We start from the raw sequence: 17,456 nt of genomic DNA on the forward strand, positions 1-17,456 counted from the left end.
ATAACTATATTTACAAGGGCCTAACTGGCATCCTTGTGTCGGACCTCAGATTTGTCTGTATATTACTGCCAAATTTAAATATGTCATTTAATCTAATTCAAAACTCTAATAGCTTCCTACTGTCAACCGTGTACATGTGCTCAGAACTCAGTCTAGCTTTTAAGACACAGCACATTTAGCATCAAGCTTTTACCGCTTCATAAAACCCTCCAATCAAGCAGATATTCTTTTTACATGAACTTTAATTTGCTTCCACCATTTTATCCTCTCCTTAGCTTATCAGAATCCAGTAATAACTAAATGAAGCCCCACCTCCTCTATGAAAGATGCCAAATACATTCTGTTCCAGAGAGATCAAAGCCTTCTTAACAGTTATATGCTACCTCACATACTTATGTACAGCCTCTCTAGTCACCACACCATCCAACTAGACTAAAAGCTAGAATTACATATGCCATTTCTTTTGTATACTTTCTTCAGTACAAAACAAAAGGAAGACACATACAGCACATGAGGTGGTCAAGAACACAGGCTCCGAAGTAGGTTCTAATTCCAGCTGCACAATGTAATAGCTAAGTGACCTTGGAAAAACTGCCTAATCTCTCTTTAAGCCTCTCTTTGTCTATTAAAAGACCAGTACCTCCTCCCCTGTTAGACTGTTAATGTACTTTACATTAGGTAATTATAAAACTTTTAATGTGCCAAGCACACATATACAGTTGTATTAAAATGTAACTCATATTAAACGTTTTTCAGTTGAATTAAAATCTTACTCAGCCATCAAAAATGTATACACACTTGCCTAACAGGAATTGGGGTATTTCCTTACTAGACCAGGTAAGAAAGGAATGGCAGCAATGCTCTAATCAATATTTCTACTCTTCTATTTTGCAGATTTAAATTTTAAACTTGTCCTTTTCCCCACCCTCATCTTTTAGCCTTTTATAATGCATGAAGATGAGGTCATTAAGGCATGATCTGTAAAACCACACCTATCCTCTTCTCTAATCTGAGATGGCATTCCTATTCCAGAAAACCCCATCTACCTTTGGTGGTCTATATATTAAATGTTTCTGTGTTTCAGGGTTCAATCCTTCACCCATTTCCTTTTTCACAGAATTCCTGCCTCCTGCTTTCTCTCATCTACTCATTGTTTAAATCACCACGCTAAAATTCTGAAAATAATTTTGAAGGAAAGACAAACCATATGTCCTCTCATTAAGCACATAGACATCTGCAAAACTGAATTTACCCCCACATATACCCGAGGAAAAAGAAACCTAGGAAACATTTTAAATTTAACAGTATATTATTTTGTACTCATCATCAAATTCCCATCCAAAATTATCAGTGCTCTATTACTATTCAGATAGATAATAATATATAATTAAGATCTTACTTATTAACATCTGAACCAAAATCTTCAAGAAATTCCACTTTTCTCTGAGAAAATGTAATTCTCATTTTCATAGGTAATGAACCATGTATAGCTTTGTCAAAACAATTTAGGATATTTTCTTCATTTTGTTTGAGGTCACCACTATATTCCATTTCAAGTAAATTGAGGTATAACTTTGTGTTCTCCTGTGTAAAAAGCAGTACCAATTAATCATATTTCTAAGATATTTTGATTAGACCACAGATATTTTAAATGCCTTAATTTTTATGTCTCAACTTGAAAAATTCAGTATTGAAAATTGTATTAAAATGTAATTCATGTTAAATTTTTTCAGCATACATCTAATAAACAGGTAAAAAAGTAATAAGCACATTGGTAGGTAGAGACATCATCCTAGCATCTCCTAAACTATGCAAGTTGTTAAATGCCAATAAATTAAAACCCTATATCCTATCTTGGGTTTAATGTAGCTTGACCTACCATAACAAATATGAAATAAAACATAAAAAAAAGATCTCTACAGTTTCCAGTAATCTAAATCTTCACAACCATAGATAATCTTCCTCACTGCAGCTGGAAGCAAACCTCTTATAAACCTGTGTCTTAAACAGACCTGTCATTAGCCGAAAATCTAAAAAATGAGAAATTTCCTAGACAGTATCTTTTGACATCAGTTGATATATAAAAGGAAATACTTTAGAGAAGGAGAATAATCTCACTGCTACATTTGTTACAATGTAGGCAACTGCCATACTTATGTTTATAAAATGTTCTCAGGCCCTCTACTTAATAAACTTGCCATAAAATTTCTAAATATGGAGAAAATAGAAAATCCAATAATGTTAATTTTCTCAACCTTTTAATGATAATTTGAAAATTTTTTAAAAGAATGGCAACATCAGTTTAGAGGGACTGTTGTCTTCATTTAGTAATGAAATATATTACATACAGACCAAACCTTTCATCATAGTTGCCAAAATGAAAAACAACAACAAAAAAGACTACTTTTTTTTATGGAAGATATTCTAAAAAACACAAATACATACTTTGTCTCTTTCAATAGCTTCCAAAAGCACCTTTCTTGATTTTGGAAGGTTTTTTTGTATTTTGAAAAGATGTCGGGCTAGTTTGATAGCATAAAATGATGATTCATTATTTGATTTGGCATTTTTAATAGCTTCCTGAAGCAAACGTTCAGCTTCTTCCATATTTCCAAGCCGTCGTTCTAAACTTACTCTTCTCAAACGAACCATTGCCAATCCTAGAACACATTCTTCAAATGTTCTCAAGATATTCCTGGCTTCATTAATATTACCTAGAAATAGTAATTAAATGTTTATGCTTTTGTTTAAACTTATGAAATATCCTTTATGCCAGGTATTGGCAAATAACAGCCCACAGGCTAAATCCAGCCCTCTGGCTATTTTTTTTTTTTTTGAAATGGAAAACAGCCATGTTCATTTTTTTATGTTATTGTCTATGGCTATTTTGGAGCTACAATGGCAGAGTTGTTAGGAAAGAGACCATATGGCCTGCAAAGCCTAAAACATTTACTATCTGGCCCTTTACAGAAAAAGTTTACCTGACCTCTGCTTTACACCATCTCTCAAGACTCAATTCCTATAACTTTATCCTAAAGTAACTTAAATCCCAAAATATCAACTGAATTTCCTCATTCTTACCCTGCTGTTCCTCAAAAGCTGCCCAAAGCATATGCACCATGGGTTTCTTTGGGAGATGAATTGTGCAAGCTCTGCTGAAGACATGCCTCACTCCTTCAATGCTATGATTTTCCATATACTTGGCATACTACATACAGAAACAGAGGAAATACTGAAAAATTTACAGTTGAACAAGCCATTAAATATGTGACAGAACGATAAAATTCTATTTTTAAACCCATTCAGCACCTTTATTGAACCACTAGACTAGTTTCTGTAAGGAAGGACGAAGAGAGGCAACGAGGTTGGCATATGCAGCAGTCAAATCTGGTTGCAAGCAGACCATCTCCTAATGCAACAGATATAGTTATATGAACAACATTCAACAGAAGTACAAAAAAGGTTAGTCACTAGATCAATGTTTATAATATATTCAAGTTTCAGAGCATATAATTTTCTTACCTTAATCCAAAACTCCTCATAGAGGGCACATGATATGACACATCTTTCAAAGAGAACCACAACTCGTTCATGAGTCCCATTTTCAATTTCAAATTCTAAGTATTCTTTCCAGTTTTTCAGTTGTGCCTTTTCCAATGGTTTCACATGAAAATAAGGTCTTTTAATCTGTAATAAAAGCATGACATGACAATGAAAGTAAACCAGTACCAACACCAAAATATGTATGACTACAGTAATACAAATTATTTAAATTATAAATATAATAATGAACCAAAAAATTTTAATCACATCTCATGAGTAAAAAAACTTCTAAAATTAAAATCCCTTTAATTACTTAGGCTTTATAAATTGAAGAAACAATGTATTTTCCACTTACCCTGTCATTTTAATAGAACTACACAATTTTATGTTCAGAAAACTGTATTCTTTGCTGACTATTTTAGAATTGAACAATTCTAAACAGATTCTAAACAGTAACAGAAAGCAGATCAGTGTCCATCCAAAGATGAATGGATAAAGATGATGTGGTATATATACACCAATGGAATACTACTCAGCCATAAAAAAGAGCAAAATAATGCAATCTGCAGCAACATAGATGCAACTAGAGATTATCATACTAAGTGAAGTTGGTCAGAAGGAGAAAGACAAATACCATTTGGTATCACTTATATGTGGAATCTAAAAAATAAACTAGTGAATGTAACAACAAAAAAAAAGGAAAGTAGATCAGTGGTTGCGTGGGGTAGGAGTGCAGTGTAGGTTACTGACTGAAAAGGGGTTCTGAGATGACAGATTAGTTCTATATCCTGATTGTTGTGGTGATCACAATGCATATACATTTGTCAAAACTCATTTTACGAGCCAGTCACAAAAAACCACATACTACATGATTCCATTCATGTGAAAAGCCAGAAGAGGGAAACCTATAGGAACAGAAAAGTAGATTAGCGGTACCTTAGGGCTGGGAGTTGGGGGCAGTAAGCAGATGAGGGAGTAGAGGGGTGAAAGCTAAAGAGTAAGGGATTTCTTTTCGGGATGATGAAAATGTCCTAAAATTAACATTAATTAAATGTTCTAAAATTAACTGTATGTACCTATCTGTGAATATACTAAGAACTACTGAACTGTACACTTTAAATGGGTGAACTATATATGGCATGCGAATTACATCTCAATAAAGATGTTTAAAAAAAACAAAGAATTAGAATTCTGAAAAAAAAAACACCTCATTTTACTGTACCTAAAATAGGTACATTTTGTTGTACATAAAACTCAATGAAATTGATTTTAAAAATTGAACTGTAATAAAATGGTTCAGATTAAAGATAATTTGCAATTCATGTAAGTCTGAATTCAATGTTTCTAAAATTGATAATGGAAAATGATAAAATAATGGAAAACTGATAATGGAAGCCATAGGTAGGACAAATACCTCATCACTTAAATAAGCAAAACTAAAAGGCAGAGACATCACTCAAAACTAAAACAAAAATACATTACTCCTATCTGTATTTTGAAGCATATAATGACAATAACAAAAAAGCAAGCACTTACACCTTCTTCAAATGTCCATCTTTTACTAACTTCATGCTCATTATAATTAAACATTTCTTGATGAATTTCAATGATTCTATGTCTCATGTTTTCTATTTCAGTAATTAGCTAGGGAAGAAAAAAAATTTTAATCACACAAGTTATATACTAAAATTTTAAATATCACTGCTTACATTTAAGTATTATCCACCCATACTATAGTCTTAGAATAGTGATGGGTTTTTAACCATTATCAATTATGTGCAAAGTACAATTAACAATACTGAAATCTGTAAAAGTATTTCCTAATAAACTACTTTCTCATATGCCTTTTTAGAAACAAAAAACAGGGCTAGTACATCACAACATAGGCCAAATAATGCTTCTAAGCTAACGTAGTTTTTCAGGTGTCTCATAGTAAAACACATTATCTACTCTAAATCAAACAAGCTAAAGAATTCCCACCTGCCTTAATCAGAAATTGATTTTATATGAGCTACAAGTCACACCACACATGCAGTCAAGGGACATAAAGTTTAGTTTCTCATGCACTGAAAGATTTTTTTTTAATAAGTCTGGTTACCTTTGCTGGATCAGTTATGTCTTCAATTCCTGATGGTAGATCATCACCAGGAGGACCATCATCACCACTATGCCCATTTACAGAAGCTAATTCCCTTCGCAGCTGAATAAACTGTTCACCAGTTAGAAGATCTCTAGGTAAGTTATTCTGTATATGTTCTTTAAATCTAAAGGAAAACAATAAAAATACAAGCTTTATATATGAAGTATAATTTTAGATCCCACATTACATTTCTACTACACATTACTCTTTCAAAGGAACTCTGATTTAAAGAAGCCAAAACACCACACCCTTTCTCCTTTTCTACAGTAATAACCTACCACTTGATAAAACAGTCTACAGACATCTTCATTTCCTTCCTGCCTTTGCAATGGAATGAAGAAGGCGTGGACAAGTCATACATTGAAATCCTACTTCTGTCCATTACTAATTATTTGACTTATAGGAAGTTTTTCCCTTCTCTAAATCTTGGCTTTCTCATCTGTCAAGTGACTGTAAAATTAAATACAGCAATCCATGTTTAAATTATAAATGATTACTTACAAATGATCAACAAATTTTGCAGTTCCTTCCTCACCTCCCAATTACTCCTGAATTCACATGTCTGTGCCAAACACTCCAATGAAATTGCCCTAATTAAAGTCACCAAGTACCTCTTACATGCAAAATTAAATGGATACTTGTTTTATAGTACAGCATCTATCCTAATAATGTCCTCAGTACTTAAGGCTGTTAACTAACCTTCCTTTTAGAATCTTCTTCACCCTGGGCTCTGAGTTACCACTTGGTTTTCCTCCAAGTCTCTGACTGCTCCTTGATTCCAGCCTGCCCCCAAATGCTAGTATGCCCAATGATTCCACTCTGCATTTTGTTCTCATCTATTTTTATATACTTTCTGTCCAATCTTATTAATACAGCTTGAAATAATAAGCATACTATGATTTTAAAACTAACTTAAGCCCAAACCTTTTCCCTAAATTTCAGATTAGTATATACAACTGCCAACGCTCTGCCTAAAGAAATAAAGATTTTAAGCAAAGAGTGTTTTGAAAAACATGTCATTTATCTACACACACTAGTTTATATATACACACACACACACACACACACACACAAACTTTAATCAAAAACACCAAGTTGAAGAGCTAAAGTATCTACACCATCTCAATTTGGAACCTTATATACAACGTGTCTATAAGTGTGTCACTTTCATCCACAAATCAAAACCCTCAGCATTTCTAATCTTTTTTTTAAATTATTATTTATTTAGGCTGCACAGGGTCTTAGTTGCAGCACACGGGATCTTTGTTGCGGCATGTGGGAACTTCAGTCGTGGCATGCCAACTTCTTAGTTGCAGCGTGTGGGATATTTAGTTGCAGCATGCAGGCTTCATAGTTGCAGCATGCAGACTTCTTAGTTGTGGCATGCGGACACTTAGTTGCAGCATGTGAACTCTTAGTTGCAGCACACATGTGTGATCTAGTTCCCAGACCACAGATCGAACCCAGGCCCCCTGCATCAGGAGCGTGGAGTCTTACCTGCTGGACCACCAGGGAAGTCCCAACATTTCTAATCTTGAATCTTGATATTGTCAACCACTAAGTTGCCGAATCTCTTCCACCTACCTTATCTCTTACATTCCACTGGATATTAGGTCCAATTTAGTCTACGTTCTAAATATGACTTCATGCCCTCCTCACTACAGCTAGATAAACATAAACCAGTCTTCCAGCCTCTGGTCCCACAGCTTCTAACCCCACCTCAATATTGCTATCAAAAATGTTATTAAGGGCTTCCCTGGTGGCGCAGTGGTTAAGAATCTGCCTGCTAATGCAGGGGACACGGGTTCGAGTCCTGGTCTGGGAAGATCCCACAGGCCGCGGAGCAACTAGGCCCGTGAGCCACAACTACTGAGCCTGCGCGTCTGGAGCCTGTGCTCCACAACGAGAGAGGCAGCAACAGTGAGAGGCCCGTGCACTGCGATGAAGAGTGGCCCCCGCTTGCCACAACTAGAGAAAGCGCTCACACAGAAACAAAGACCCAACACAGCCAAAAAAGTTATTAAAAAGTAAACATGAAAAATAAAATAGTAAACAGGATCATATCCCACCCTCATGCCAAAATCACTTCAATGTTTACCCTGCATTCAGGTTAAAATCCAATCTCCTTGAAGTCTTTCATATTCTGACCTAGCCTCTGACCCAGACCTACCTCTTCAACCTAATTATCAGACATGGTTGTACATGTACCATATGCTCCAACCTTATGGATTTTTTCCCCCAAGTTTCTTAAAATTGATTTAGGTTACTGACACCTGGATTTTTATGGATTTTAAGACTTTCACAGGGACTTCCCTGGCGGTCCAAGGGTTAAGACTCTGTGCTCCCAATGCAGGGGGGGCACAGGTTCAATCCCTGGTAGGGGAACTAAGATCCTGCATGCCGCATGGCATGGCCAAAAAAAAAAGACTTTCACAAACATATGTAAATAACATTGGAAACTAATTTAAATTTTGCAAAATCAGTGGATACAGAGGGTTAACTTCACCTATTTTATCACCAGGAGGACAAAAATACAGATTGTCTTATTTAAAAAAACTTTAAATGAGGAAGTAACTCTCACATGTGTGGTATGAAAATGAATAGATTTAATACTCAAATAAATATTAAAATTAAAAATTGTCAAGACATAAATAAGAAACTTCAAATAAGGTAAAACTGAAAAATAACTACTTATAGAACATAAATTTAAAATAATTGGACTTCCCTGGTGGTGCAGTGGTTAAGAATCCTCCTGCCAATGCAGGGGACACAGGTTCGAGCCCTGGTCCAGGAAGATCCCACATGCCGCAGAGCAACTAAGCCCCTGTGCCACAAGTACTGAGCCTGTGCTCTACAGCCCGCGAGCCACAACTACTGAGCCTGTGTGCCTAGAGCCCATGCTCCGCAACAAGAGAAGCCACCGCAGTGAGAAGCCCGCGCACCACAACAAAAAGTAGCCCCTGCTCGCCACAACTAGAGAAAGTCCATGCACAGCAACAAAGACCCAACACAGCCAAAAAATAAATTAAAAAATAAAATACAATAAAAATAAAATAATCGCCACATTATATATATAAACTTCTTTCACATGGTGATAAAATATGCATAATACTAAACAGTAATATTCCATTAGCTTTTTCTACTATAAAGCTAATACATTCAATATAGAATGGCTGAGTGCCTAATACTGGGTTGGCCAAAAAGTTCGTTAGGGGTTTTCCGTAAAGGAAAATACCTGTTCCTAGGTATTAAGGCCAAAAACAATTAAAAATCCTCAGAAAATGACAGACATGTGAGGATACAAGAGACATAAATTCAAAAGAGTGTTATCAGTGCTAAGATAAATGAAATAAATGTAGGTAGAGTGCTGGCACAAAAGACAAAACAGACACTTCCGTTTAGGTGAACTGGAAAAAGTGTCACGGAGAAAACATTAAGCTGTATGGGTCTTAAGGAATATGAGTTTACCAGACAAATGGAAAATGGAAAAGGTATTACAGTCATAAAAACATAAAACATCACTGCCCTTTGGGAAATTATCAGTACTCAGGTTATGTCTAGAGTTTAAGAACTACCAGGGACTGGGCCTGAGGAATTAGATATTATCACAAAAGTACTCATGCTAAGGAGGACTTTAAATTAGATATATTCTTAGAGATAATGTTCAGTGTATATCCAATATACAAGCCTACACAATAGAAATATTTCTAATACAGCACTTAGTTCCTTTAGCACATGCTTCCTCTTCTACACTTTTGAGCAACTTGAGGGCCAAGTCAATGCATACATATCTTCTTTGGGCCTTTATTCCCACAACTTAAATGCATATCATCTGGTACATGGCAAGCGCTAAATAACTGACTTTAAATAGGAGAAGTGTATTTGGCAAAAGAAAACATTTCAGCAGTTCTCAAAGCAATTAGTCATGTGAATTAGTTTACTTACATAAACTGTAAGATTTACTTATACCAACACTACTTCTGAGTTTGCTATACTCATAAGGAAAGTGTGTCTCATTACATTAAGTGAAAAAGAGTAGATTAAAAAGCAGTATGTGTAATGCAATCCACTAATCTCTATTATACTCATACATGCATTTTTAAAAGCCCAGTGAAATATTAAAAAAAAAAAACTACACCAAGAACTTTGGGCCACACTGTCTAGGTTCCAATCAGCTTCCACCCACTTACTAATTCTGTGACCTTTTGCAAATACTTTAATCTTTCTTTGCCTCTACTTCCATAAAATATAGATAAATAATAGTACCTATACCTATATCTGGTTAATTGTGACGATTAAATGAGTTATAAGGCACTCAGAATACTGTCTGTATAACTGTTTCCTAGTCATATTTTTTTCTTACCAACAATAAAATTATTATAATCATATATTTTACCTATACTTTAGACCCTAGAAGAACTGGTTTATGAAAGGAACCTGCTTTGTCCCAGAAAACTTTTTAAATCTTTAAAGGCTTTAAAAAAACATTAAAAATATTTTAACTTTTTAAATTCAGTCAACAAATATTCACCAAGCGTCTCCACATGCCAACCCTTGTATTAATAATCTCTTTCAGCAAGTGTCTCCCTAGGTCATTATACCCTAGAAACCTGCCCACCTCCTCTATCTCATGAAAAACAGAGATGGTATATTCAGGTCCACATGCTTTCTGTTTCTAACCTGGGTCTACATAGCTTAGCAAATTGATCCACAGTTCTGTACAAACGTTTCATAAAGTTTTCTAATTTGTTAGTAAAGAAAAATTTAGAAAATCACTTACTTAATAACTACCTAAAGTTTACAGGCTCTACCACAATACTAGTTATAAAAATTATGACAGAAATATGGCAGTTATAGCAAACATTTATCAACACAGTCCTCATAACTTTCTTGTTCAGAAAGACTAAGTCCGTATTAGTGGGAGCCTTATTAATGGGATACTTTGAATACATCAGAAACATGGAAATCACAGTACACAGAACTAGTTGTTTTAACAGCACTCATTAAAATGAAATGATACCAATCATAACAGATTATCACAGTAGAAAATTAAACTGAAATTATTTTTGATTGTTTGAATATAAACAGGACTTACTACATAAAATACATTCTTTGCTCTTTTGGATATACGATGTTACGTGAATCACAAGAATGGACCTTTAGTAAATCATTATGTTTTAAATAAGCATCTATTATGTGCCATGTACTGTGTTAACCATGAAGAATAATTAAACTTAGATTCTTTTCTCTCATTCCTTCACTACTCTGAAATATCTTAGACAAAAGACAGGATTCCTATCGTTTCCTCACCTATAAAACAGATAAAAAGAACCTTCTGTCTAAAACCAGTAAAGTTCCTAAACATTTTATAAGCTATACTGAAAATGTCAAAATCTAAAAGTGTATATAACTTGCGATTATCAAGCAATAAAATTTATTCCTGTTTGCGTCTAATAGAATCTTACATTTCAAGAGAATAAGTATCCTCATTATTGGAAATTAATTACCTGAGTAATCACAAAAAAATGTTAACAATCTGATTTTTCCACTCACCTCTGAAAATGATGACTGTACAGCTGTGTTGGAATACCAAGAATACGATCGTATATAGCTGTAACTTCTCTCAGGTTTCCCTGTTCATTTTCCCAGTTTATATACATTTCCCAGAGTCTGTCAGATCGGAAATCTGTTCCTGCAGCTAGAACAGCATGCTCAAAAGTTCTGTAAAATTAAATTACCTCTTAAGTTATCTTTCCAAGATAAAATCACTTTAAAAATATTATTTCTACATTTTGCAATATATACAAATATCAAATCATTGTCATACTCCTGAAACTAATAAAATATTTCTAAATTTTAGAAGATAATGCTAAATTCAAATTATATTCAACTTTATACAAGTAGAGATTAAAAGGAAGAAGGAATAGTAGAAAAGTGTATGACAGTTGCTTAAAAAAGGGAAAACGTAAAGGGAATAGGTAAATGTAATTTTATGTAACTGTATATTGTTTTATATGATATAAATTTGCAATGCAAATTACACAGCAAACATATAAGAGTAACACAGTAGACACTAAAATGTTTGTTAAACTTGAAATGTCTGTTGAATAGATTCCTTTAGGGCAAAAGACAGACAAAATTTATCTCACTTTAAGAAATAATTTTCTGGCAAAACAACTCTCCAACAAGGGGTCCAGCTGCCTTGTCAGGTAATGAGAAATATACATATATTCTAAAACTCTCAAAATTCTCTCCTAATTCTAAAATTCCACAGTTACACTTTACTACAAAATCATTTATTTTAAAATACTTAGCTCATCTGAAGAGATTTCTGTAAGCAATTTTAATCACTGGATTTGATATCCCAATGGGATAAAATTTTAGGTACGTTTTCAAAATAAATATTAGAATCAAGAGGGATTTGTAACAGTATAAACTACACTACCTAAATTAATCTACAACTTTAATTGAATGCCAATCAAAGCTCTAAGAAATTTTGGATGGAAGAGAAAAAAAATTCTAACATTCATCTAGCATACAAAGATGCAAAACATTTTTGTAAAAGTACAAAGCAGCAGGCATTTTCCTGAAAGGTATCAAAAGAAACTAGAAAGCTACAATAATTAAAAGTATGGATTAAAAGATCTATATATATGTGAAAATTTAGTATATGATAAAGTATTTTAAATCAATGCACACAAATTTTTTTGAATTTAAAATATAAAAAAATAATAAATCATTGCAGAAAAGATGGACTATTCCAAATGGAAAAAATAAAAGGTTACTCTCTGACTTGCAAAAGACACAAACTAAGGTTAATCTGTTTCACAAAAGACAAAAGCTAAATGCCAGATAAGTGAACTATAAAAAAAAGCCTATAAAAAGAATTAGAAAAAAATTCAAGATTTATATATTCTTGGCAAGATAGGCACAAAACTCAGAAACCAATAAAAGATTACAAATTGAACCACAGTAAGAAAAAAACAAAAACAAAAACCTCTATATGATAAAGATACCCTAAACAAAGATGTGCCAAAACCGGGAGAAATATGTTTAATACACATAAGGGATTGAGAGAACATGCGAGCGCGCGCGGCGCGTGTGTGTGTGTGTGTGTGGTACGGGCACACACGTGTATGTTTGTTTGAGATTTTCAAGAGAGTTAAAATACATGTTATTCCTCTGCAGAATCCCAAAGTGATTCAGGAAATTAACGCACCAGACACTAAGAAAACTGGAAGTAGCTGGAAGAGGAAGGATGACAGGTAATGAACAAAATGTTTAGAGGAAGGTTTGCTTAATGAATGGTAAGAGGCCTTGAACCCACTTTCCTGCTCAGCTATGGGATTTCAGAAGCTAGGTATATGCTCCCCAGGCAGATCAGATGATCCTTCAACGAAGAAACTGCTTGGTATAGGAATAAGATATAAAGATTCCAACACTGGGAGTCCCCCAACAAAAACCTGAGTAGCCACCTGATCATGCACTGTGAAGCCCTTTATGCCAGCTAACAAAGTAGTACAGAACTTCCATTCAGTTTATTAGTATTGAATCTTTAACATGAGCAGAAATCCAGAGATCAAACGTATCAGAAATGAAAACAAGCAAACAAACAAAAAAGAGAAAACAGCACTGAGGGCAGGGAAAAATTTCAACTATCCTTAATACCCTCAAAGAAATGTTAAAAAGATATGCAGCCAGGGACTTCTCTGGTGGTCCAGTGGTAAAGAATCCACCTTCCAATGCAGGGGACGCGGGTTCAATCCCAGGTCAGGGAACTAAGATACCACATGCCGCGGGGCTACTAAGCCAGCACCTCAACAAGAAAGCCCATGTGCCTCAAACTACAGAGCCCATGCACTCTGGAGCCCACGTGCCACAACTACAGAGCTCATGCGCCCTGGAGCCTGCGCTCCACAACTAGAGAGAAGGCTGTGCACCGCAACAGAAGATTCCACAAGCCTCAATGAAGACCCCGCATGCCAGAACTAAGACCAGACACAGCCATAAATAAAATTAAATAAATAAATAAATAGGACTTCCCTGGTGGCGCAGTGGTTAAGACTCCACGCTCCCACGCAGGGGGCCCGGGCTCGATCCCTGGTCCAGGAACTAGATCCCACACGCATGCCACAGCTAAGAGTTCGCATGCCACAACTAAGACCTGACACAACCAAAATAAAATAAGTATTTAAAATAATAATAAATATTTTTAAAAGTAAAAAATTTGGATATTAAAATAGAAAGATATGCAGCCATATAACAAGAATAGGAGGCTATAAGAAAAGGAATATTCAAAGAAGAGGAAAGATTCTTAGATACTAAAAATCTTATGGCAGCTATTAAAAATCCAATACAAGGTTCAAGGAAATACCTCAAAAAGTCAAACAAATCCTGGCAGATTGAGAAAAAGGAAAAAGGTAAGAAAATTAAATGATTAAAACAGAAGGTTTTGAACTATTTCAACTATTGAAAACAACAGAGAAAACCAAGAGAAAGAAATGATCAAAATAAGAATGTACACAATAATAACATTTCTAAGACTAGAAAGATGTGCTTTAAAACATCCCAGATTGAAAAGGCCCACTAAGTAAGCACAATTAACTAGAAAAAGAAAGTCCACACCAAAGCATTACAATCGCAGTTACAACAAAGATAAAGAGAACATTTAAAAAGCTTCCATGAAGAAAAACAAGTCACATAAAGAGAATTCAAAAGAATGGTATAATACTTCTCAAAAGCAACACCGGAAGATAGATGGAGAAATGCCTTCAAAGCCCTAAGGAAAAATTACTTTCACCTCAAAATTCTACACCCCACTGGACCATCAATTGTTTCAGACATAAAGATTCAAAAAATTTTTTTTCATTCCAAGCATCCTTTATCAGGAAGTTATGGGATGCACTCCTCTAAAAGGCAGGCATGAACCAAGAAAGAGTAGGATCTAACAAGCTCTAATAAATAGAGCTTGATACCCAGGAAAAAGGTAAAGACATCTCCTAGAACCATGATAATGAGGAAATCCAAAAACTGCTGTACAACAGAATCAGAATACAGCAACCAGTCCAGATTACAGAAGAGGAGGTTCCAGGAGGGCTATCTCCAAGAAGAGGAAAAAAAAATGGAATTTACATTTCTCAGAACATAATTCTCTTTTTGTAATCTTCAGATTAAGTAGAATAACACTAGATACATACATTTTTTAGTTTCAAAAAATAACTTATATACCATTTGTACGCTGTGGAAAGTCAGTATTAGTACTGACTACTGAAAGTAGCTGTTGAAGGGAGTAGAAAATTTTAAATGTTTAAAGAAAGCCAGGCAAATGGGAAAAAGGGGGAAGGGAAGGAAAGGGGTAATTACAGGAAGAACAAAAAGCTATGAAACTTATCCATACTGGAAAGGTGAGGAACGGGAAGCAGGGTATAAGTGAACTAAAAATTCTCATCTACCATAACAGAATGATAATGTCTATAGGTAGTGAGAGAGAAGCAGAAAGCAGTAGAGTGCTACTGTTTTAAACATGTTGGAAAATATCAGAAGAAACGGCTAAAATATTTAAAGAGAGGTGGAGGGAATCACTTTTTGTTACAAGCAGTTTAACATTAACTTTTTAAATTACATGTACATATCAATAATTTGATGAAAATAAAAACCAAAAACACATTTTAAATTCCTATAATCAGTAACAAAGACAATCCCAAAGTAAAATGAGCAAATGTCATGAACAAGCAATGTAAAAATGCCTTATATAGACAGCATTTGAAAAGATGGTAAACCAGGATGACCAACCTACAGATATGTGAACTAAGATAATGAAATACTACTGGAGGTTAAAAAAAACAAACATGGCATGACTATGGGAAAATGACTACCCTCATACACTGTGGGAGTTTAAAATTGCTACCACTTTTAAAAGAACATATGACAAAACATAGCTGCGATTCTCTTTGACAGAAGTTACATTTCTAGAGTGTTCTACATAAACATTGACTTGTAAACAGATGTTCACTGAAGCACTAATGATTTCCTATAAATAAGAATTTGGTCAAATAAAATATACTACCCTGATACTATAAAACACTCTTGCAATGGTTAAAGAAAATGGTAGGGAGAATTTCTAAAACATTCTGTTAATTTTTTTAAGAAATCAAACAAAAATATGTGTAATATGTATACACACATATATGTACATCTATGTGTATCTGAAAGAACACACCCCAAGTAATTAACCATGAGAGGAGAGGGACTGCGGACATAAGAAATGGGGGTGTGGAATGGTGGAGGACTTTACTATGTACATTTTTAAATAATCATGCATAAGTTTACTATGTGTATCATGTTTTTTAATAGTGAAAAAGAAAGTTAAACTTTTAGTTCAGCATTCATGAGTAGTTCTATTATCAATATCAGAATACTTGACTTATTTATATCTTTAAATACATTTAAGTATCAGTGTTTCACATACCCCCTTATTGTACTGTTTGTCTCAGGATCACCAGGGTCCAATGTTTCTTTTAAGAAGTTTATATAATGTATCCAAAGGTCAACACTAAGAGGTATTGCCTGAAGCCCCCGGCGATACACCTAAGAAGAAAACAACAAACTGTACTTCAAATATTTAATTATTTCTTAACAGAGAGGCAACACTGTGTTATCCGGTGAACCTTAGAAATACTAATTACTGGAATTTTGTTTAAATAATCTACCATTACCATTTGGGTGGAGGTTGGATAGAACATGGCAATGTTCTGATCCCCACGTGCAGAGTCTTGATCTTCAAAGCGCAGCAGTCCCTGCATTCTGACCGGGTTGTGTGGGCAGGCTTTGGGTTACAGACCATAGGGCACAGACCCATTAGAGCATCAATGACAGCGTCTGACCAAAAATGCAATAAGACGTAGCAAATGTGACTAGCAAACCAACTATATTGTTTGGAAAATGAGAAATAAATGTAAGTGAGAGAAAAGCCCTGCCCTACTTGTTAAGCTGCAGTGTAATACAGAGGCTTGCACTGCAAAGCTTGACAAACTGTAGAGGTTTAACGCACCTGCCAACAAAGAGAGAAAATATTAGCTACAAATGCCACAAGAGTGACAAATGCAAATAAAATACCCTATAAAATTGTTTGACCATATATCGTAGGTACTGCCAGCCAAAAAAAGTCTCTGTTTTGTTATTATTTGGCTTACAGTACCTAATGGAGATAACTTTATTCAGTAATGTACGCACCTCATCTGATTGTTTAATGTTGTCATGCCGCTTTTCGAGGTCTGCATACTTTTTCCAATAACCATAGCAATACGGATAGTGTATGAAAAATTTGTCAAACGCTTTCCTGGCAGCCACCAAGTGATTCTGATGAAAATAAAACAAGGTGTTTAAACATCTTGGAAATTTTTGTCACAAAAACTATTATTCCTTTCAAATGTACAGGCATACCTCAGAGATATTGCGGGTTAAGTTCCAGACCACTGTAATAAAGCGTATTATCGCAATAAAGCAGGTCACATAAATTTTCTGGTTTCCAAGTGCACACAAAAATTCTGTTTACACTATACTGTAGTCTATTAAGTGTGCAATAGCATTATGTCTAAAACAACAATGTACATACCTTAATTTAAAAAGACTTTATTGCTAAAAAATGCCAAAATAATTACAATAGTAACATCAAATACCACTGATCACAGATGACCATAACATAATAATGAAAAAGTTTGAAATACTGCAAGAAATACCAAAAATGTGACAGAGACAGGAAATGAGCAAATAT

General features: G+C 34.6%; 1 protein-coding gene and 1 non-coding gene across 7 annotated transcripts in view; both read right to left on the minus strand.

Annotated features, from left to right (window-relative positions):
- PRPF39 (pre-mRNA processing factor 39) overlaps positions 1–17,456 on the minus strand; it is a 37,385-nt gene that overhangs the window by 2,828 nt on the left and 17,101 nt on the right. For 2 of the 6 annotated variants that reach the window (XM_073800518.1, XM_019923963.3), the window contains 9 exons: positions 16,916–17,041; positions 16,152–16,270; positions 11,237–11,404; positions 5,642–5,807; positions 5,080–5,187; positions 3,523–3,687; positions 3,082–3,208; positions 2,446–2,714; positions 1,400–1,584 (listed from right to left, as the gene is read on the minus strand). In XM_073800518.1, the coding sequence (XP_073656619.1) occupies positions 1,400–1,584; positions 2,446–2,714; positions 3,082–3,208; positions 3,523–3,687; positions 5,080–5,187; positions 5,642–5,807; positions 11,237–11,404; positions 16,152–16,270; positions 16,916–17,041 (1,433 nt within the window). Of the gene's footprint in view, positions 1–1,399; positions 1,585–2,445; positions 2,715–3,081; positions 3,209–3,522; positions 3,688–5,079; positions 5,188–5,641; positions 5,808–11,236; positions 11,405–16,151; positions 16,271–16,398; positions 17,046–17,456 lie in introns of those variants that run through there. The other 4 variants (XM_073800520.1, XM_073800519.1, XM_019923965.3 and 1 more) reach the window with 4 other exon arrangements.
- LOC117311499 (small nucleolar RNA SNORD127) lies at positions 2,290–2,375 on the minus strand. Its single transcript, XR_004525694.1, has one exon. It is a non-coding gene; the product is annotated as a small nucleolar RNA SNORD127 (small nucleolar RNA).

Source organism: Tursiops truncatus, chromosome 2 (assembly GCF_011762595.2).
Source record: "Tursiops truncatus isolate mTurTru1 chromosome 2, mTurTru1.mat.Y, whole genome shotgun sequence".
Classification (NCBI taxonomy): domain Eukaryota; kingdom Metazoa; phylum Chordata; class Mammalia; order Artiodactyla; family Delphinidae; genus Tursiops; species Tursiops truncatus.